Source organism: Microcaecilia unicolor, chromosome 8 (genome assembly GCF_901765095.1).
Source record: "Microcaecilia unicolor chromosome 8, aMicUni1.1, whole genome shotgun sequence".
NCBI lineage: Eukaryota > Metazoa > Chordata > Amphibia > Gymnophiona > Siphonopidae > Microcaecilia > Microcaecilia unicolor.
The window spans coordinates 1,739,564-1,762,655 of record NC_044038.1 but is presented as its reverse complement, the minus strand read 5'-3'; the positions used below and the strand labels follow the sequence as shown (position 1 = coordinate 1,762,655).

Genomic DNA, 23,092 nt, shown 5'->3' with positions numbered 1-23,092 from the left:
GAAAAATTCCTGTGCATTGCGAAAGGGGAGACGAACCTTTGTTAATAGCCAGTTCCCAGGGAGCTCAGTCTGTGCTGCCTGTCTTTTTTGCTGACACCATCATTTTCCTCAAAGGCGCACTTAGGCCCAAGCAGCACTCTTGCATATCTTTACAGCTCATGTACCTGAGGTAAATTTTGGATCACCTTCAACAGCAGATCCTGCTAAGCCACTTCAGATGTTTGATTTCAGTGGCTATTGGAGTCCCTCCAAACTGGGGTGTTATTTTCATATTGGACCCTCTTTGATTACTAGGCATGGGGAAGCCTGGAAAGTGCAGTATAATATTTTTAAAACAGAAAGGAGTGCTTTAGAGGTGTCAGTGCTTCCCACAGCTTGCATTTCAAAGTACAGGAAGGGTGTCCACTGTCAGCAATCGTGACATCCACTTGCACTTTGTTTTCCTGATGCAGTGCTTACCATAGAGCCCTTCCCATTAGTGCTCAGCCACTAGCCTGGAAATCCTTTGTTCCTATCTGAGCAAAACTTTGCAAGGGGTTAGTAGTTCTGCGACTACCTTGTTTGGAGCTCTCTGAGAGGCCTCAGATTACTGGAGAGCTTACATTCCACTCCTAGGTTGGACTCTTCCTAGTTCAGCTTGAAGATGCTTGTATATAGTACTTAAGGGAATGTCTGTTTCAGAGCTGTTAGATATGGACTCTTTCATCAGCAAGAGTCTTTAACAAGAATAGGATGATTCTCCACACACCGCCAAGGACACTAAGGTCTCCCAAAAACTTTCACTAACTACACCCTCTCCAAAAGACATTACACGATGTGATACCCGCAAGCGAGCCTTCTCCAGAGTAGCCCCCACACTCTGGAATGCACTGCCTGAAAGGCTCCGCTTAACACAAGACTATCTGTACTTCAGGAAGCAGGTGAAAGCTTGGCTCTTCAACCAGGCCTTTAATGGAAGAAGTAACTAACTTGTCAGTCTCACTCGCACACACAAGGAGTGACTCGGGCTGCACATACTGCAGCAGGACATGTTTATCCACTCCTCCATGTGCAACTTTCTTCAAATCAGTCACCTTACTTTCTAATTCTTCCTACTTTCTTACCCATCTATATGTTACAATTTTGCCTTATCCTTCACTACCAATTATAATGTTCTATTAAGTATCGTGTTGACATTGCTAGTATACCATGTCATACTTTTTATTGTTTTCGAATATTTTTACTGCTGTAATTGCCTATTGCTTATGTTTGATCTATACTTACTCTACACCACCTTGAGTGAACTCCTTCAAAAAGGCGGTAAATAAATCCTAATAAATATCCTAATAAATAAAAATCCAGAACCAGACCCTTAGAGTAGACGGGAGTAACTAGTGAGGTAATTAAATTTGTTGATGACACAAAGTTATTCAAAGTTGTTAAATCGCGGGAGGATTGTGAAAAATTACAAGAGGACCTTACGAGACTGGGCATCTAAATGGCTGATGATGTTTAATGTGAGCAAGTGCAAAGTGATGCATGTGGGAAAGAGGAACCCGAATTATAGCTACGTCATGCAAGGTTCCACGTTAGGAGTCACGGACCAAGAAAGGGATCTAGGTGTCGTCGTCGATGATGCGTTGAAAACTTCTGCTCAGTGTGCTGCTGCGGCTAAGAAAGCAAATAGAATGGTAGGTATTATTAGGAAAGTAATGGAAAACAAAAATGAGGATTTTATAATGCCTTTGTATCGCTCCATGGTGCGACCGCACCTCGACTATTGTGTTCAACTCTGGTCGCCTTATCTCAAAAAAGATATAGTGGAATTAGAAAAGGTGCAGAGAAAGGTGACGAAAATGATCAAGGGGATGGGACGACTTCCCTGTGAGGAAAAGCTAAAGTGGCTAGGGCTCTTCAGCTTGGAGAAAAGGCGGCTGAGGGGGAGATATGATAGAGGTCTATAAAATAATGGGTGGAGTTGAACGGGTAGATGTGAAGCGTCTGTTCACACTTTCCAAAAATACTAGGACTAGGGGGCATGCGATGAAGCTACAATGTAGTAAATTTAAAACGAATCGGAAAAAAGTTTTCTTCACTCAACGTATAATTAAACTCTGGAATTCATTGCCAGAGAATGTGGTAAAGGCGGTTAGCGTAGCAGAGATTTTAAAAAGTTTGGACGGCTTCCTAAAGGAAAAGTCCACAGATCGTTATTAAATGGACTTGGGGAAAATCCACTATTTCTGGGATAAGCAGTATAAAATGTTTTGTACTTTTTTGGGATCTTGCCAGGTATTTGTGATCTGGATTGGCCACTGTTGGAAATAGGATGCTGGGCTTGATGGACCTTTGGTCTTTCCCAAGTTTGGTAGTACTTATGTAGAGTGGAGGAGAGTTAGGAAAATGTGGGATACAAATGTAATAAATAAAATAAATATTGAGTCAGACCACGGGTCCATCTTGTCCAGTATCCTGTTTCCAGCAGTGAGCAGTCCAGATCACAAGTACCTGGCAGAGTCCCAAAATTTAGTTAAGATTCTCCGAGGACAAGCAGGCTGCTTGTTCTCACTGATGGGTGACGTCCACGGCAGCCCCTCCAATCGGAAACTTCACTAGCAAAGTCCTTTGCTAGCCCTCGCGCGCCCGCGCGCACCGCGCATGCGCGGCCGTCTTCCCGCCCGAAACCGGCTCGAGCCGGCCAGCCCAGTCTTCTTTTGTCCGCACTCGGTACGGTCGTGTTTTCGCCGTGTCGAGCCCCGGAAAGTCGACCTCGCGCGTCCAATTTGTTTTGAACGTGTTTTTTTCCTTCGGGAAAGCTTTGTCCTAGTCGGGAAGTGCTCCGGAAACCCCCCGCCGGGTTTCGTGTAAATCCTCCCCGTACTTCCAGCTTTTTTGCCCCGGTAAGTTTTCTTTCGTCGTCGGGGTAGGCCTCTTTTCGGCCTCGGTCGAGATTTTTTCTCCCTCTAAATTTGGTGCTTCAAATTTCGCCATTTCGGCTTTTGATTTCGCCGGCGTGATTTTTCCGCCCATGACATCGAAGCCTTCCAGCGGCTTCAAGAAGTGCACCCAGTGCGCCCGGGTTATCTCGCTCACTGATCGACACTCGTCGTGTCTTCAGTGTCTGGGGGCCGAGCACCGCCCTCAGAACTGCAGTCTGTGTTCCCTGCTTCAAAGGCGGACTCAGGTAGCGAGACTAGCCCAGTGGAACGTGTTGTTCTCGGGCTCTTCGTCGGCATCGGCACCGGGATCTTCGAGTGCATCGACGTCGTCAGCGTCCAGACCTTCTTCCTCGGCCGCCCCTGCATCGAGTGCATCGAGGCATCGGGCCTCTGCATCGGCGCCGAGACATCGGATAGCTGCATCGACGTCGGTGGTACCAGGACCTCGTCTGCTGATGTCGTCGGACGGTGGTGCATCGGGTGGAGTGCAGGTGAGGGCTGTCCATTCCCCTGCTGGTGGCGGTGAGCCCTCGGGTGGGTCTCCGCCTACCCTGAGGGCTCCTGCGGTACAGCCCCCCCGAGATCGACCTTCTTCAGTCTCGGCCCCGAGGAAGCGACGGATGGATTCAACGTCCTCCTCGTCGGTGCCGGGGAGCTCCGGTGACATGCTTCGGAAGAAATCGAAGAAGCATCGACACCGGTCTCCTCCCCGTGTCGGCACCGAGAGCTCTGGGTCGCCGAGGGATTCGGCACCCAGCAGGCATCGGCACCGAGAGGACCGCTCACCCTCTGTTCAGGAGGTGTCGATGCGCTCCGCTCTGGACAGCCCGGAACAGCCTCCACGCCCGGAACAGGTACTGACGTCGACGCCTGCATCGACCTCTCAGCCTTTCTCTGCAGCCGCTCTAAACGAGAGCCTCCGGGCCGTTCTCCCAGAGATTCTGGGAGAGCTGTTGCGCCCTACCCCTCCGGTACCGGCGGTGCTTGCGCCACCGGTACCGTCGAGCGTGGCGCCGGCTGGCCCATCGCCCAGGTTGAGGTCCCCGACGTCGGTACCGCGTGCGGTACCGACCGCGGCCACCTCCCAGGAAGGCTCCCCGACTACGTCGGCGGAGGGAGCTTCGCCGATGCGGGCGAGGGAGTCTACCTCTCGACGCCCCCATCGTGGACGGGGTTCCACGGAGTCGAGCAGGGCGAGGTTGCAGACACAGGTCCGTGAACTTGTGTCTGACACCGAGGGTGAGGCCTCGTGGGAGGAAGAGGAAGATCCCAGATATTTCTCTGACGAGGAGTCTGAGGGTCTTCCGTCTGATCCCACTCCCTCTCCTGAGAGACAGCTTTCTCCTCCCGAGAGTCTGTCTTTTGCCTCCTTTGTCCGGGAGATGTCTACGGCCATCCCCTTCCCGGTGGTTGTGGAGGACGAGCCCAGGGCTGAAATGTTTGAGCTCCTGGACTATCCTTCTCCACCTAAGGAAGCGTCCACTGTTCCCTTGCACCATGTCCTGAAGAAGACATTGCTTGCGAACTGGACCAAGCCATTAACTAATCCCCACATTCCCAAGAAGATCGAGTCCCAGTACCGGATCCATGGGGACCCAGAGCTGATGCGCACTCAGTTGCCTCATGACTCTGGAGTTGTGGATTTGGCCCTAAAGAAGGCTAAGAGTTCTAGGGAACATGCTTCGGCGCCCCCGGGCAAGGACGCTAGAACCTTAGACTCCTTTGGGAGGAAGGCCTACCATTCCTCTATGCTCGTGTCCAAGATCCAGTCTTACCAGCTCTACACGAGCATACACATGCGGAATAATGTGCGGCAGTTGGCGGGCTTGGTTGATGCTCTTCCCCCTGAGCAAGCCAAGCCTTTTCAGGAGGTGGTCAGGCAGCTGAAGGCGTGCAGAAAATTCCTGGCCAGAGGAGTTTATGACACTTTTGATGTTGCGTCCAGGGCCGCTGCTCAAGGTGTGGTGATGCGCAGGCTCTCATGGCTGCGTGCCGCCGACCTGGAGAATAGAATCCAGCAGCGGATTGCGGACTCGCCTTGCCGTGCGGATAACATTTTTGGCGAAAAAGTCGAGCAGGTGGTAGAGTCTCTCCACCAGCGGGACACCGCATTCGACAAGTTCGCCCGCCGGCAGCCTTCAGCTTCTACCTCTACAGGTAGACGATTTTTCGGGGGAAGGAAGACTGTTCCCTATACTTCTGGCAAGCGTAGGTACAATCCTCCTTCCCGACAGCCTGCGGCCCAGGCTAAGCCCCAGCGCGCTCGCTCTCGTCAGCAGCGTGCGAATCAGCAAGGCCCCGCGGCTCCCCAGCAAAAGCAAGGGGCGAGCTTTTGACTGGCTCCAGCAGAGCATAGCCGGCATCCAAGTGTCAGTGCCGGGCGACCTGCCTGTCGGAGGGAGGTTGAAAGCTTTTCACCAAAGGTGGCCTCTCATAACCTCCGATCAGTGGGTTCTCCAAATAGTCCGGCAAGGATACACCCTCAATTTGGCCTCACAACCTCCAAATTGTCCACCGGGAGCTCAGTCCTACAGCTTCCAGCACAAGCAGGTACTTGCAGAGGAACTCTCCGCCCTTCTCAGCGCCAATGCGGTCGAGCCCGTGCCATCCGGGCAAGAAGGGCTGGGGTTCTATTCCAGGTACTTCCTTGTGGAAAAGAAAACAGGGGGGATGCGTCCCATCCTAGACCTAAGGGCCCTGAACAAATATCTCGTAAAAGAAAAGTTCAGGATGCTTTCCCTGGGCACCCTTCTCCCCATGATTCAGCAAAACGATTGGCTATGCTCTCTGGACTTGAAGGATGCCTACACGCACATCCCGATACTGCCAGCTCACAGACAGTATCTGCGATTTCAGCTGGGCGCACGCCACTTCCAGTACTGTGTGCTACCCTTTGGGCTCGCCTCTGCGCCCAGGGTGTTCACAAAGTGCCTAGCTGTGGTAGCAGCGGCGCTTCGCAGGCTGGGGGTGCACGTGTTCCCATATCTCGACGATTGGCTGGTGAAGAACACATCCGAGGCAGGAGCCCTGCAGTCCATGCAGATGACTATTCGCCTCCTGGAGCTACTGGGGTTTGTGATAAATTACCCAAAGTCCCATCTTCTCCCAGTGCAGAAACTCGAATTCATCGGAGCCCTGCTGGATTCTCGGACGGCTCGCGCCTATCTCCCAGAGGCGAGGGCCAACAACTTGTTGTCCCTCGTCTCGCGGGTGCGAGCGTCCCAGCAGATCACAGCTCGGCAGATGTTGAGATTGCTGGGCCACATGGCTTCCACAGTTCATGTGACTCCCATGGCCCGCCTTCACATGAGATCTGCTCAATGGACCCTAGCCTCCCAGTGGTATCAGGCCGCCGGGGGTCTAGAGGACGTGATCCACCTGTCCACGAGTTTTCTCGAATCCCTGTATTGGTGGACGATTTGCTCCAATTTGACTCTGGGACGTCCCTTCCAAATTCCTCAGCCTCAAAAAGTGCTGACCACGGATGCGTCTCTCCTGGGATGGGGAGCTCATGTCGATGGGCTTCACACCCAAGGAAGGTGGTCCCTCCAAGAAAGCGATCTACAGATCAATCTTCTGGAGTTGCGAGCGATCTGGAACGCTCTGAAGGCTTTCAGAGATCGGCTGTCCCACCAAATTATCCAAATTCAGACAGACAATCAGGTTGCCATGTACTATGTCAACAAGCAGGGGGGCACCGGATCTCGCCCCCTGTGTCAGGAAGCCGTCAGCATGTGGCTCTGGGCTCGCCGTCAAGGCATGGTGCTCCAAGCCACATATCTGGCAGGCGTAAACAACAGTCTGGCTGACAGGTTGAGCAGGATTATGCAACCTCACGAGTGGTCGCTCAATTCCCGTGTGGTGCGACAGATCTTCCAGGCGTGGGGCACCCCCCTGGTGGATCTCTTCGCATCTCAAGTGAACCACAAGGTCCCTCAGTTCTGTTCCAGGCTTCAGGCCCACGGCAGACTGGCGTCGGATGCCTTCCTCCTGGATTGGGGGGAAGGTCTGCTGTATGCTTATCCTCCCATTCCTCTGGTGGGGAAGACTTTGTTGAAACTCAAGCAAGACCGAGGCACCATGATTCTGATTGCTCCCTTTTGGCCGCGTCAGATCTGGTTCCCTCTTCTTCTGGAGTTATCCTCCGAAGAACCGTGGAGATTGGAGTGTTTTCCGACCCTCATCACGCAGGACGAAGGGGCTCTTCTGCATCCCAACCTCCAGTCCCTGGCTCTCACGGCCTGGATGTTGAGGGCGTAGACTTTGCCTCTTTGGGTCTGCCAGAGGGTGTCTCCCGCATCTTGCTTGCTTCCAGGAAAGACTCCACTAAGAGAAGTTACTTCTTTCATTGGAGGAGGTTTGCCGTCTGGTGTGACAGCAAGGCCCTAGATCCTCGCTCTTGTCCTACACAGACCCTGCTTGAATACCTTCTCCACTTGTCTGAGTCTGGTCTGAAGACCAACTCCGTAAGGGTTCACCTTAGTGCAATCAGTGCATACCATTACCAAGTGGAAGGTAAGCCGATCTCAGGACAGCCTTTAGTTGTTCGCTTCATGAGAGGTTTGCTTTTGTCAAAGCCCCCTGTCAAGCCTCCTACAGTGTCATGGGATCTCAATGTCGTTCTCACCCAGCTGATGAAACCTCCTTTCGAGCCACTGAATTCCTGCCATCCGAAGTACTTGACCTGGAAGGTCATTTTCTTGGTGGCAGTTACCTCGGCTCGTAGAGTCAGTGAGCTTCAGGCCCTGGTAGCCCAGGCCCCTTACACCAAATTTCATCACAACAGAGTAGTCCTCCGCACTCACCCTAAGTTTCTGCCAAAGGTTGTGTCGGAGTTCCATCTGAACCAGTCAATTGTCTTGCCAACATTCTTTCCCCGTCCTCATTCCTGCCCTGCTGAACGTCAGCTGCACACATTGGACTGCAAGAGAGCATTGGCCTTCTATCTGGAGCGGACACAGCCCCACAGACAGTCCGCCCAATTGTTTGTTTCTTTTGATCCCAACAAGAGGGGAGTGGCTGTAGGGAAACGCACCATATCCAATTGGCTAGCAGATTGCATTTCCTTCACTTACGCCCAGGCTGGGCTGGCTCTTGAGGGTCATGTCACGGCTCATAATGTTAGAGCCATGGCAGCGTCGGTAGCCCACTTGAAGTCAGCCACCATGGAGGAAATTTGCAAAGCTGCGACGTGGTCATCTGTCCACACATTCACATCTCATTACTGCCTGCAGCAGGATACCCGACGTGACAGTCGGTTCGGGCAGTCAGTTCTTCAGAACCTGTTTGGGCTTTAGGATCCAACTCCACCCCCCGAGGGCCCTGTTTGTTCTGTTCCAGGCTACACTCTCAGTTAGTTGGTAAATTTTTTAGGTCAATCTCAGTTATGTCCTCGCCGTTGCGAGGCCCCATTGACCAATGTTGTTGTTTTGAGTGAGCCTGGGGGCTAGGGATACCCCATCAGTGAGAACAAGCAGCCTGCTTGTCCTCGGAGAAAGCGAATGCTACATACCTGTAGAAGGTATTCTCCGAGGACAGCAGGCTGATTGTTCTCACAAACCCGCCCGCCTCCCCTTTGGAGTTGTGTCTTCCCTTGAAGTGTATTGTCTTGCTACATACTGGACTGGCCGGCTCGAGCCGGTTTCGGGCGGGAAGACGGCCGCGCATGCGCGGTGCGCGCGGGCGCGCGAGGGCTAGCAAAGGACTTTGCTAGTGAAGTTTCCGATTGGAGGGGCTGCCGTGGACGTCACCCATCAGTGAGAACAATCAGCCTGCTGTCCTCGGAGAATACCTTCTACAGGTATGTAGCATTCGCTTTCCATGCTATTTATCCTCAGGGATAAGTAGTGGCTTTCTCCAGTTCTTTCTTAATAATGGTTTATGGACTTTTCCTCCAGGAATTTGTCAAAATCTTTCTTTTTTTAAACCCAGCTACATTAACTGCTTTTACCACTTGCTCTGGAAATGAGTTCCAGAGCTTGACTATACTTAGAGTGCAAAAATATTTTCTCCTATCTGTTTTAAATGTGCTACTATGTAACTTATAGTTAATAAGCACCAAATTAGAAGGGAGCTCACAATCAATCTATTAAATATGTGCTCTACTTCAATCCATTATTCCATCAGTATTTCCTTCAAACACAGTCCGCTGTATTCAGAAAACATAGTGTTCTTAAAGGATCTATCAGATCAGTGCACCTTCCCCTAATATGGCATGTCTCCTCGTCTTTGTACTTTTATTAAATAATCAATTTGTGTTTACGCGTTCCACTTCATTCAGCATTTTATAGACCCTTATATCTCCCCTCAGCTGTCTCCAAGTTGAAGAGCCCTAACTTCTTCAGTGTTTTCTTGTATGAGAGTCATTTCATCCTCTTTATATATTTAGTTAACATTTGTATGCCACATTTTCCCAACATGATTGGTTTTAGTGTGGCTTATCATAATTCAGAGGACAGAAATACTGAAAATTAAGTAGAAAGCCTAAACATAAAAGATCTAACATTGATCACGGCAATACCTTTTCCAGTTCTACTACATCTTTTTTGAGATGTAGTGACCAGAATTGCAGATAATACTCAAGATGCGCTCTTACCATGGAATGATAGTCATCATGATATTTTCTGTTTTATTTTCTATTCCTTTCCTAATAATTTCTTACATTCTGTTTGTCTTTTTGGCAGCCACTGTACACTGAACAGAAGATTTTAACACACTGTTCACGAGGACTGTAAATCATTTTCTTTTGTAATGACTCCTAATGTGGAACCTAGCGTTGGGTGGTTATTCCCAGTGTGCATCACTTTGTACTTGTCTACTTTGTTTCATCTGCCATTTGGCTGCCCAGTTTTCCAGCCTCCCAAAGTCCACCTGCAATTTTGCACAGTTTGCATGCAATTTAACAAATTTGAAAAGTTTTGTGCCATCTGCAAATTTGATCACCGCACTTGTCCCCATTTATGAATGTGTTAAAAAGCACTGGCCTGGTACAGATCCTTGTAGCACTCCACTATTCACTTTCTTTCATTGAGAGAATTGGCCATTTAATCCTACTCCCCTACAAGGGAAGACAAGTGATTTATTGCTTTGTCAGTGGAAATATTGATGTTCTTATACTGCTCGGTGCCCTTATAGGGTGAAGCATGCAGGTCTTTTTTTTTTTTAACTTCTCTGTCTCCATCTGCTGGTTAATGGACACAATCCACAGGTTCTAGACTGGTCTTATGGGACTAAAGGAAAGAAAATTAGCTGGTAAGATCTAATTTTTCCTTGGGTACCAGTGTCGTCATGTGCAATTTAAATTATTGTGTTTCCTATGGTCTCTAATCAACATAATGGGATGACAAAGGAACATACCCCTGAAAGTATTCTTCACACCACACAGCAGGGATTTTGTTTGCCCTTCATTGAAGGTTGAGCATGTAATGAAATCTTGAAATCAAATGTTTTCAATTGCAGAATCCAGAGTGTGGAATTATCTTCCTGTTTGATTTTATCTATTAGGAAGAGGCTTAATGCTTTCTTGTTTACTGAGACATTGGCTCTCAATTTGATCTGAGACTGTTTACATTACTTATTGACACCCCTGTTATTAGAATGATTGGTTTTTATAATCTCATGGGAAGTAATTTATAACAATATGTTTTGAGGGTACGTGTCTTTGTGTGATCTTAGATTGTATTGTTACAAGTACATAAGCATCGCCATACTGGGACTGAAGGTTCATCAAACCCAGTGTCCTATTTTCCAACAGTTGCCAATCCAGGTCATAAGCACCTGACAGGATCCCAAAAGAGTAAAATAGATTGCATGCTTCTTAACCCAGCAGTGGGGTTTTCCAAGTCCACCTTAATCATGGTTTATGGACGTTTCTTTTAGGAACTTGTCCAACATTTTTTTTAAAAACTCTACTAGATTATTTCCTTTGAGTGAAATATGTAATATTTCAAAATTCAAATTAAAAAAAAAAAAGCTCTACTACTAACCCTTTTTACCACTTTCTCTGGCAGCAAATTCCAGAGCTTAAATGAAATGCTGAATTAAGGAATATGTTCTTTGATATACTGCTTAGTAGTTTCATTGCATCTCCCCTAGTCATTGTACTTTTGAAAAGAGTAAACAATTAAATCACATTTACCCGTTACACTGCATTCATAATGTTATGTATATTAATTAGTAACTCAGATGATTTTGATGGCTGAGAAATAAATATTGCAATAATAGAAAACCTGCCTTGGCTTATTGGAATCTTTGTCTTATTAATTTGTGTGGATTTTCTTTTCCATTTGTTAGTGAGACTGATAAGAACATCACTCAAACTGCAGTGATTCCTTCAACGTCTCTCAGCTCTGTGAGCAGCTCCTCTTTATCCAGTGGCAGCAGTAGCAACATGATGGAAGAAAAGGTAAAGCCTCTAGGTTGTCATCTTGCTATACATCTCTCTGGATGGACTGCATATTCCATACCTTCTGTATAGAGTGGATCATTCCACTATAGCTGAATAGGGACGCTTATTTCTATATATCGCCCCTATGTCTTGAAGGTACTTAGCCATGTAATAAGTGCTGTAGGTCATTTCTTATGGTTTTAGATATCGTATTATTTGGTTGGGTTTTTCTCTTTGTGACCAGATTTTTCATTGGCCCAAAGGGTGTCATGGCTCAGGCTTATGATAGTGCCAACAGATTTCCTTCTTTTCCTTCCTCCCTTCCTCTATAAGTTTGAGTGACTAGGTTTGTATTATTATACATGAGGAAGAAATACTAATTATAGTAGAATGATATAAATTTTGTTTATGGTCATGTGTGCCAGTGGTTTTCAAATTCACTTCTCAAGACCTCCAGATAGGTCTGGCTTTTCCAAGATATTCACAGTACATAAGTATTGCCATACTGGGAAAGACCAAAGGTCCATCAGGCCCAGCATCCTGTTTCCAACAGTGGCCAATCCAGGTCACAAATACCTGGCAAGATCCCAAAAAAGTACAAAACATTTTATACTGCTTATCCCAGAAATAGTGGATTTTCCCCAAGTCCATTTAATAATGGTCTATGGACTTCATTTTTTAAACTCCGCTAAGCTAAGGTAAAATTATGTATCATACCTGATAATTTTCTTTCCATTAATCATAGCTGATCAATCCATAGACTGGTGGGTTGTGTCCATCTACCAGCAGGTGGAGACAGAGAGCAAAGCTTTTGCCTCCCTATATGTGGTCATGTGCTGCCGGAAACTCCTCAGTATGTCGATATCAAAGCTCCATCCGCAGGACTCAGCACTTAGAGAATTACACCCACAAAGGGACACTCTGCCCAGCTCACCACCGCCGAAACGGGGGAGGGGAATTAACCCAGCTCATCCCCACACAAGTGGGGGAGGGGAATCCGTCCAGCTCATCCCCGCGGAGCGGGGGAGGGACACCACCCCGCCGATGCGGGGAGATCTGGCTTATCCTGCAACCGCAACCGCGGGAGGAGCTGACTGACCCTAACACTGCCAAAGTGGGAGAGGTACAAAGCTGCCCTACAGCCGCACGAAGCGGGAGGGAGCGCCGGCAGAATTTATGTCTCAATCGAGCCCCGTAAAACGGAGGGGAGAGGAATGCAGCAGCTCACTGTAACACAAACTCGTCTCAACTCTTGAAGAATCCAATTGAAAAAACTTGAACACGAAGTCCTCCTGAACAGGAACTGAAGACTAAACTTGAACCTGAAATGCAACCAGAATATAAACAATACAGATATCTGGGAGGGGCTATGGATTGATCAGCTATGATTAATGGAAAGAAAATTATCAGGTATGATACATAATTTTACCTTCCATATCATCATGCTGATCAATCCATAGACTGGTGGGATGTACCGAAGCAGTACTCACCCAGGGCGGGACATAGAAATCCCTGACCGCAACACTGAAGCTCCAAACCGGGCCTCCGCCCGAGCCGCCACAGTCAAGCGGTAATGCCTGGAGAAGGTATGGGCCGATGCCCAAGTTGCCGCCTTGCATATCTCTTCCAAGGAGACGGACCCGGCCTCTGCCATCGAGGCCGCCTGAGCTCTAGTGGAGTGAGCCTTCAGCTGAATAGGCGGCACCTTCCCCGCGGTCACATAAGCCGCTGCAATGGCTTCCTTGACCCATCTTGCCACTGTAGGCTTAGCAGCCTGCAGACCCTTACGAGGACCTGCAAACAGGACAAACAGATGATCCGATTTCCGGAAATCATTGGTCACTTCCAAGTATCTGATGATGACTCGTCTCACATCCAGATATTTGAGAGCAGAGTATTCCTCTGGGTAGTCCTCCCTACGAAAGGAAGGGAGACAGAGCTGCTGATTCACATGGAAGCGAGAAACAATCTTGGGCAGGAAGGAAGGCACTGTGCGAATAGTCACTCCTGCCTCAGTGAACTGCAGAAAAGGCTCTCGACATGAGAGTGCCTGGAGCTCGGAAACTCTTCTGGCTGAAGTGATAGCCACCAAAAAGACTGCTTTCAACGTCAGGTCTTTCAGAGATGCCCTCGACAAGGGTTCAAAAGGCGGCTTCTGCAAGGCTCTTAGCACCAGGTTGAGATTCCACGCAGGCACCACTGAGTGCAGAGGAGGGCGCAGGTGATTAACTCCCTTGAGAAAACGTACCACATCTGGCTGCGAAGCCAGGGAAGCACCCTTCAGGCGGCCCCTCAAGCAAGCCAGAGCCGCTACCTGGACTTTAAGGGAACTGAGCGACAGGCCTTTCTCCAGACCTTCTTGCAGGAACGCCAGCACTGAAGAAATTGAAGCAGTGAAGGGAGAAAGTGAGCCTGCTTCACACCATGCTGCAAAGGTACGCCAAACCCTGGCGTAAGCAGTAGAAGTAGAGCGCTTCCTCGCTCTCAGCATAGTGGCGATGACCTTGTCTGAGAAGCCCTTCTTCCTCAGACACTGCCGCTCAATAGCCAGGCCGTAAGACCAAAGGGGGAGGGATCCTCCATCACCACGGGACCCTGATGCAACAGGCTCTGCTCCACTGGCAGCCGCAGAGGGTCGTCCACTGATAGCCTTATCAAGTCCGCATACCAAGGACGTCTGGGCCAGTCGGGACCCACCAGGATTATTCGGCCCGGATGCTTTGCCACCCGGTCTAGCACCCTGCCCAACATGGGCCAGGGTGGGAACACATAGAGAAGCTCCTGTGTCGGCCACTGTTGGAGAAGAGCATCTACTCCCAGAGATCGAGGGTCCCGTCCTCTGCTGAAAAAGCGCGGCACTTGGCAATTGGCCGATGACGCCATCAGATCTAGGCTCGGCTGGCCCCAGCGCTTCGTGATGTCCAAGAACGCCTGAGCCAATAACTGCCACTCTCCGGGATCCAAGGTATGGCGACTGAGAAAGTCCGCCTTGACATTCATGACTCCGGCAATGTGGGCCGCTGACAGCTGTTCCAGGTTCGCTTCCGCCCACTGGCATAGATTCATGGCTTCCTTGGCTAGAGGGGCGCTCTTGGTACCTCCCTGGCGGTTGACATAGGCCACAGCCGTGGCATTGTCCGACAGGACCCGTACTGGCTTCAACGCCAGTACCGGGAGGAACTCCAAAAGCGCCAACCGAATGGCTCTGAGTTCCATGAGGTTGATAGACCACTTTGCCTCTGCAGGAGACCAGAGCCCCTGCGCTGTCCTTCCCAAGCAGTGGGCTCCCCAGCCCGTCAAAGAGGCGTCCGTCGTGAAGACAATCCACTCCGGGGTCACAAGAGGCATCCCTGCAGACAACTTGTCTGTCTTCAGCCACCAGCTCAGCGCCTTGCGCACTGCTGGGTCCAAGGGAAGGCGCACAGCATAATCCTCCAACACCGGAGTCCAGCGCTGCAGCAGAGAGTGTTGTAGTGGTCTCATATGAGCCCTGGCCCAGGGCACTACTTCCATCGTAGGTGTCATAGAGCCCAACAGCTGCACATAGTCCCAAGCCCGAAGCGGAGAGGCTACTAGGAACTGGTCCACCTGAGCCTGAAGTTTGACAATCCGATTGTCCGGCAGGAACACTCTGCCCACTTGGGTGTCGAATCGAACTCCCAGATACTCCAGGGACTGAGTCGGGCGCAGCTGGCTTTTCTCCCAGTTGATGATCCACCCCAGGGAGCTCAAAAGAGCAATCACCCGGTCCACAGCTTTGCCGCACTCTGCATAAGAGGGGGCTCGGATCAACCAGTCGTCCAGATAAGGATGAACTTGTACTCCTTCCTTTCGCAGGAAGGCCGCGATGACCACCATTACTTTGGAGAAGGTCCGCGGAGCAGTAGCCAACCCGAACGGGAGGGCTCTGAACTGGAAGTGCCGGCCCAGGACTGCAAAACGCAGAAAGCGTTGAGGCCAGATGGGAATATGCAAGTACGCTTCCTTGATGTCCAAGGATGCCAGGAACTCCCCTGCCTTCACTGCCGCTATAACAGAGCAGAGAGTCTCCATGCGAAAGTGCCGAACTTTCAAGGCCCGATTGACCCCTTTGAGGTCGAGGATAGGCCGTACAGAACCTCCTTTCTTTGGTACCACAAAGTAAATGGAGTAACGTCCCTTGCCAAGCTGATTTTCTGGCACCGGAACGACCGCACCCAGGCGGATCAGATTGTCCAAGGTCTGCTGCACTGCCACAGCTTTGACCGGAGACTTGCAGGGAGAGAGTACAAACCCGTCTCTTAAGGGTCGGCAGAACTCTAGCTTGTAGCCGTCTCTGATGACTTCCAGCACCCAAGCGTCTGAAGTTACCCTGGTCCACTCGCCCAGAAACGAGGACAGGCGTCCTCCAATCTGCACTGGGCCATGGACCGGAACCCCGTCATTGGGTACGAGACCCTGGGGGAGGACCGGAGGGCGCACCTCCGGGACGGCGGTCTCTGCGAAAGGAATGCTGCTTGGGGGAGAAGTTCCTCTTGAAGGAAGAGGGGGCAGAGGAGCCCGACTTGCCCGGGCGGTACCGACGGGCTTCCTGAAACCGTCCTCTGGAGATACCGGGGCGAGCACTGGCCCGAGCCCTGACCTCTGGTAACCTCTTGCCCTTAGACGTGCCGAGATCGGTCACAATTTGTCCAGCTCGACCCCAAAGAGCAGCTTGCCTTTAAAAGGCAACTTAGCCAGGCGGGACTTAGAGGCGTGGTCCGCAGACCAATGTTTCAGCCAAAGCCACCGCCGCGCAGAGACTGTCTGAGCCATACCTTTAGCCGAGGCTCTCAAGACATCATCCAGTAAGTCTGCCAAATAAGCCAAGCCCGATTCCAGGGCCGGCCAATCAGCCCTCAAGGAAGGATCCGAGGGGGAAGCCCGCTGCACAATCGTCAGGCACGCCCTGGCCACATAGGAGCCGCAAACTGAGGCCTGCAAACTTAAGGCAGCCGCCTCGAAGGACGACCTTAAGGCCGCCTCCAATCTTCTGTCTTGGGCGTCCTTTAGGGCCGTGCCACCTTCCACCGGCAACGCCGTTTTCTTAGTCACCGCAGTGATTAAAGAATCCACGGTAGGCCAAAGAAAGGCCTCCCGTTCACTTTCCGGCAAAGGATAGAGGCGGGACATAGCCCTAGCCACTTTGAGGCTCGCTTCCGAGACATCCCATTGAGCCAAAATTAAGGTGTGCATGGCATCATGCAGGTGGAAGGTTCTAGGCGGGCGCTTCGTCCCCAGCATAATGGCGGAGCCAACAGGGGCTGAGGGAGAGACGTCCTCTGGAGAGGAAATCTTCAAAATGCTCATGGCCTGCACTAACAGGTTGGGCAAATCCTCTGAGCGAAAGATCCGCGCTGCAGAGGGGTCATCCGCTCCATCCGAGCGGGAATCCGTCTCCTCCAAGGCATCCCCAAAGGACCGTTGGGAGAACTCAGATACGCTGCCCTCATCTACATCAGAGGAAACAGAGTCCTCTAAGGCCTGGGAATCCACCCGAGGGCGTTTACTTCCGGGGGCCTCAACCCCTTTATCGGACAAGGGAGAAGGGGCAGCATTTTGCATAAGGAAGGCCTGATGCAGCAGCAAAATAAACTCGGGGGAGAAACCCCCCAGACTGCACTTCAGCAGCCTGGGCCACAGCCCTAGACGCACCCTCAACCGGCGCTCGCAAGAGCGGGGGAGAAACATGCTGCGCATCCAAGATGGTGTCCGGCGCGACACTCCGCGAAGGAGCCGCGCGGGAAGAACGGCGCTTAACTTTAGCCGCTTTTTTGCCGTCGCCCAAATCAAGGGCGGCCCAAGAAGAAGCCGTCCGAGTAGAGTGGCCGGCCAAGATGGCGGAGGCGAGCAGCGGGGGATGGGCGTTTATGGCGGGAAAAACCGCCGCACCGGAGGAAGACCCGGGACACTGACCGGCCTCCAAACTGACACCCAACAAGGGCGAATCAGACTTTAAGACCCCCGCATCCCCGCTAGAAGCGCACACGCGGTCCGGGGAGCGATTCTTCGCGCCCTCGCCCTCCGACGCCATAGGCCACGTGGAGATCGATCGGGGAACCCCCTGCCCGCTATAAAAAGGTAAAAATTACCTGCTTCTCGCTCCGAGCTGTAACGACCTGGTGTCCCAGTGAGTAGCTGCAATAAACGTCGAAATAAACGCCCTTAAGGGCGTCCAAAATTTTTTTTTTTTTTTTTTTTAACGGAGCCAGCGGGAGGGGGGAGAAAAGGAGGGACCTGGCGCCACCAGGTTTGCACTTGCTGAAGAAGAGCCCTCAACCCCAGGTACTCAACAAAACCTAAAAATTAGGCTTGGAGACCTAGCCAGAACTGCTGCTGTGTGTGACCACCACCTGCTGAGATAGAGAACATACTGAGGAGTTTCCGGCAGCACATGACCACATATAGGGAGGCAAAAGCTTTGCTCTCTATCTCCACCTGCTGGTAGATGGACACAACCCACCAGTCTATGGATTGATCAGCATGATGATATGGAACCACCTTTACCACATTCTCTGGCAATGAATTCCAGAGTTTACACGTTGAGTGAAGAAACATTTTCTCCTATTCGTTTTAAATTTACTACATTGTAGCTTCATCGCATGCCCCCTAGTCCTAGTATCTTTGGAAAGCGTAAACAGGCATTTCACATCTACCCGTTCAAGTCCACTCATTATTTTATAGACCTCTATCATATCTCCCCTCAGCCGCCTTTTCTCCAAGCTGAAGATCCCTAACCGCTTCAGCCTTTCCTCATAGGGAAGTCGTCCCATCCCCTTTATCATTTTCGTCACCCTTCTCTGCACCTTTTCTAATTCCAATTCTGTTCGCCACATCTCAAAAAAGATATAGTGAACACAATATTTGAGGTGCGGTCGCACCATGGAGCGATACAAAGGCATTATAACATCCTCATTTTTGTTTTCCATTCCTTTCCTAATAATACCTATCAATCTATTTGCTTTCTTAGCCGCAGCAGCACACTGAGCAGAAGGTTTCAACGTATCGTCAACGGCGACACCTAGATCCCTTTCTTGGTCCTTGACTCCTATCGTGGAACCCTGCATGATGCAGCTATAATTCGGGTTCCTCTTTCCCACATGCATCACTTTGCAGTTGCTCACATTAAAAGTCATCTGCCGTTTAGACGCCCAGTCTCCCAGTCTCATAAGTTCCTCTTGTAATTTTTCACAATCCTCCCGTGATTTAACGACTTTGAATAACTTCTGTGTCATCAGCAAATTTAATTACCTCACTAGTTACTCCCATCTCTAGGTCATTTATAAATATGTTAAAAAGCAGCGGTCCCAGCACAGACCCCTGGGGAACCCCACTAACTACAGTAAGTATTCCTGAGTTTGTGCACATGTGGTCAAGGAAAAATGGTTCATCTACATATTGTGTTTATATACTGGATATTATTCTGGTTTTGTTGCACCCCTCAGTACTGTTTGGTACCTTGGCTCAGGGGATATAATAAACCTGGGCCATGGAAAAAAAAAGTAGTTCTGATCTCTGGCAGACATACTCCAAAGGCTACTAAGTGTTCTGTATTAATAGAAACAGGAGTGACAGCTGAGAAATTCCTTTTGCTGGACTTAAGGACTGGATCATTGTAATATCAAGCCACAGACACTTAGTGTCAGACAAAAGTGGCTAGATGTGTATTTCCACCTATGAGGGACCAAGTGAAACTGAAAGTTTGATTTTTCTCTCTTTTCTGTCAAGGGTTATCAGGTTCCTGTCCTTGTTCAGCCACCGTCTCAGGGGCATTCTATTCCTACTACTGGTAAGACATGAAATGAACTTCAACCATTTCTGCTAACCTTCAGGATAGGCTAGAAAGTATTGTATGCAGACATAAGAAAGCTTGATAGATAAATGGAACATTAAAATAATTTTAGCTGGGCATTAATGTGCCTTTTTTGGGTGACCACAAATGAACACCCAAAGATTGGTAGCATGGCCTGCATGGTGTTTCTTTGTGTGGCAGTACTAGAAAGGCAGTATCACCTTAGGATATCCAATAAATCTTTTTAAATACCACTCAAATCCAGCCAAACAAGTGTTGGATAATGAACCTCAGTTGTACTGTACTGCGTCCATTAACTCTTACGCAGAGACTTATATATTCCAATCGTCATCGGTTCAATATCCTCCACCTCCTTAATAATATAGTTTTTTACTTTTAAATCTTTTATCTGATCGTATTTAACTTTTATTTAATACTCATCTTAAAGATGGAAACTCTCAGTACGGTTGGCTATAGGGGCACTCTTGTCTGACACGGCACATGTTTCGCTAGACGCTTTATCAAGGAAGTCCCCTGCTGCCTAGACTATAAGTCATGCCACCCCTAGAATGCTCCAAATCTTGGCCCCTTTCTGAATGCACAGATTTGGATATATTAGAATTTATATAGTTACCTGTTCAACTGTGTCAGATTTAAAAAATAAAATAGTCCTTTGTGGTCACCATTCTTTTTTCGTAAAGCTTGGGGCATTTGTTTCTTCTACTGTCTGTAGCTGCAGTTGTAACTCAGTAAATGACGACATACAAAGATCCACACGATCCATCCAGTCTGCCAAGCAAGGTGGTCAGAGCCACACCTGCCACTCTGTGTGGACCACAGCCAATCATGCTTAAACACTTGGTTGTCAAGTCTCTACCATGCCAACCATATGGGCAGCCAAAAATCAAGTCAACAGCCCATTGGACTTCGAGTTGCACAATATTTTTTTTTAATCCCCCAAATTATAAAGGCTAAAAGGAGGAATTCACATAAACTACCCAGCATTAGGGAAGATACTTCTGGATAGCAGCCATGTGGAGACAAGTATGATGAAGAAGACCCAGGTCAAGAAAAACATAATGTGATATTCTTGCTGAGCAAGATGATCTGAAATGGCACAGTATTTGCATAGAAAATGTTTTATTTTATTGAAGCAGATATGTTTCAATTTCTTAGGTCAGCCAATGAGGACCAGTGCTCCTCGTCCACCCAGCAACAGACCGGCCTGGGAAGGGTAAGATTGTTTTGCATATGGAGCTTTCATTGTAATATCTGATCCGATCACACACTGGGGGGATAAACTGATGCCACTAATGTTCTTTCCCCACACCCATGTCTTTTTGGCCATTTCCTTAGTGTTGACTATAAGTAGGGATAGGATATTTTAACACCAAGACAGTGAAACTCTATGCTAGACAAAGTTCGTGTGTGTGTGTGTGGGGGGGGGGGGGGGGTATTTGAGATTATAAAAGCTTGTAAAAACATAGTTACTTGAGTAAACCTATTAGTTAAGGGTGTTTTATACTGGACTGATGTGTAGTTTGTGACAAGTAGGAGTGGGATGGCTGGGAGATTTCATGAAGATTTAGGGTGGAGACTTCCTGTGTGTTGGTTGGTTTGGGTTATATTCAAATGTGATTGGAACCTTAAGCAGTTCATTTAAAGATAATAAGTAATAGACTTGTTTTCTGTGAAAACTGTAAGGCTGTTTATAGCTATTCTGCATGCTTTTTACATTATTTAAGTTTTCAGTTTGTATCTTGTATTATCTTTTCATTACTTTTTTATTCTTTAAACGTTTTAGGGCTGCATTTCGATTAAAATTTGTAATCATAATCAATTGTTTAATTAAAGGTATGTTTGGCTTTTATCCCCACTAGCTCCTTATGACTTTGGGCAATGAAGGATTAAGTGACTTACTCAGAGTCACAAGTAGCTGCAGTGGGGAAAAAAATGTTAATCACGATTAAAGGTATATTTATTTGAAATGCAGCCCTAATGAATAAATGTAAAATAATAAATTCTTCAGGGTACCCACCAAAGAGAGTTTTTCCAGCTGATTTATAACCAGCCAGACTGAACGTTCACCTTGGATATACGGTAAAGGAGAGAAAAAAGTCATTAGACTAGGCAGAGCGAAAACACCAAGATCCTCAAGATTTGCAAACCAACTAACTATAAGATTGCTTTGAGAACAAGTTGCCCTTTACCTGCATGTGCCCATGTTTAACATGAATCTGCTAGTTTAACTTTTTTTCTTCTTAGTTCCAACAGAGGGCGCCAACATAGTGAGCGTACACCAAGAACTCAAGCCCCAGTGTTGCCAGCGTCTGCACCTGTATATGTACCACCTCCTCCATTGTTCCCTCCACCTCCCCATGGCCTCCCACTCCCTCCAGGTGTACCTCCACCTCAGTTCCCTCCTCAGTTTCCCCCAGGTCAGCCACCACCTGCTGGATACAGTGTACCTCCTCCAGGCTACCCTCCAGCACCTGCAAACATATCTACACCGTGGGTCTCCCCAGCTGTACCCCAAGCGGGTATTTCAAACACCATCCCTGCACCAGCACAAGCACCACCTCTCTCCAGAGAAGAATTTTACAGAGAGCAGCGCAGGCTCAAAGAAGAGTGAGTTTCTAAGTAGGGCTTGTATCGCAGTGTTTCTGATTGCTGAAAGAGAGAACACACTAAACTCTGCTCCTGGGTCATGCATGACATGTTGGGGTTTGCACTATGGGTCTGGTAAAGATTTGCCAATTCTACCTTAATCCTTATCAAGGAAATTAACAGCACAGATAGCAATTAGTAGAACATTGTGACAAGAATGTGATACTGATGGGCACCAGTCAGGAGAAGGAGCTCAAGCTAAGCATTCATACATGATCTCAGTATTATAAAACATAACCAGAGCCAGAAGAATGTTAGAGTGCAAGCATGGGCTTTAACAAGTGTGTAAAAAAACATGTTGTTGGCTCTCTACAGGTCATTAGTGAATTAGTGAGGTTTCACTGGAATATTGTGGAAGCAGCATTTATAAGGATATAGAGTGGAGCAGTCCAGAGGAGGATTGCCAAAATGGTGCAGAGTTGAGCACCTACATGGGTGTATACCAAAGAAAAGAGAGAGGGAGAATGTGATAAACATCCAGATATGTCAGGTACTTGTGACCTAGCTATAGGCCACCGTTCTTGTTCTTAGGTATAAATAATGCGGCAGGAACGATATGCCATGAGGCTCAGTGGGGTTGGCAGAATAATTCAGCAGAGTATGGGCTGAGCATGGAGCATCCTTATTAGGAAAGAAGTAAGGAGAATGCCATCAAGCAAGGCTTCAGGAATGAAATTGAGCAAACTTGATGAGCCTAACAGGCCTTGCATACCATCCTATTCTGTTTTCATTGATTTGCACCCTTTTTATTTTAATTGGTGTTTAATTTGCTATTCATAGGGAAAAAAAGAAATCAAAACTTGACGAGTTTACCAATGACTTTGCCAAGGAGCTGATGGAATACAAAAAGATTCAGAAGGAACGCCGGCGATCTTTTTCTAGGTAATCCTCATACAACACAGCTCTGTAATAAACACCAAAACACAATCTGGATCATGCCAATATCATTACAGCTGAATTATACAATTGTACTATAGGAATTTAGTCCAAGTGCTGCTGAGTTTAGGTAGGTCCTAGGATATTGCTTTTTAAGCAGTGTATTGACAAATACTGTTTTCACATCCTATATTAATGTTTGGGTTCCAGTCCTTGGGCTGGCCCAGGGTATTCTTGTTTGTGCGAGGTCCTAGTTACAATTAACCTGGCACATGTTGTTTGCTTTGCAGCAGAGTGACATGTGTCAAATGAAGCAGCTAGACAACAGCTATGCAATCAGGCATTCCAGTTAAAATCTGACAGGGAGATGCCCAGTAAGATTTACAGTGTATATACAGAGCATTCCTACGCACACACTAAAAACCCAGGAGGAAA

At 48.6% G+C, this 23,092-nt stretch overlaps 1 protein-coding gene across 1 annotated transcript in view; it reads left to right on the top strand.

The window, feature by feature from the left end:
- RBBP6 (RB binding protein 6, ubiquitin ligase) overlaps positions 1–23,092 on the top strand; it is a 135,800-nt gene that overhangs the window by 92,988 nt on the left and 19,720 nt on the right. Inside the window, exons 11-15 of the mRNA XM_030211248.1 lie at positions 11,211–11,322; positions 19,051–19,111; positions 20,291–20,348; positions 21,380–21,742; positions 22,562–22,663. Coding sequence (XP_030067108.1) covers positions 11,211–11,322; positions 19,051–19,111; positions 20,291–20,348; positions 21,380–21,742; positions 22,562–22,663 — 696 coding nt within the window. The remainder of the gene's footprint in view (positions 1–11,210; positions 11,323–19,050; positions 19,112–20,290; positions 20,349–21,379; positions 21,743–22,561; positions 22,664–23,092) is intronic.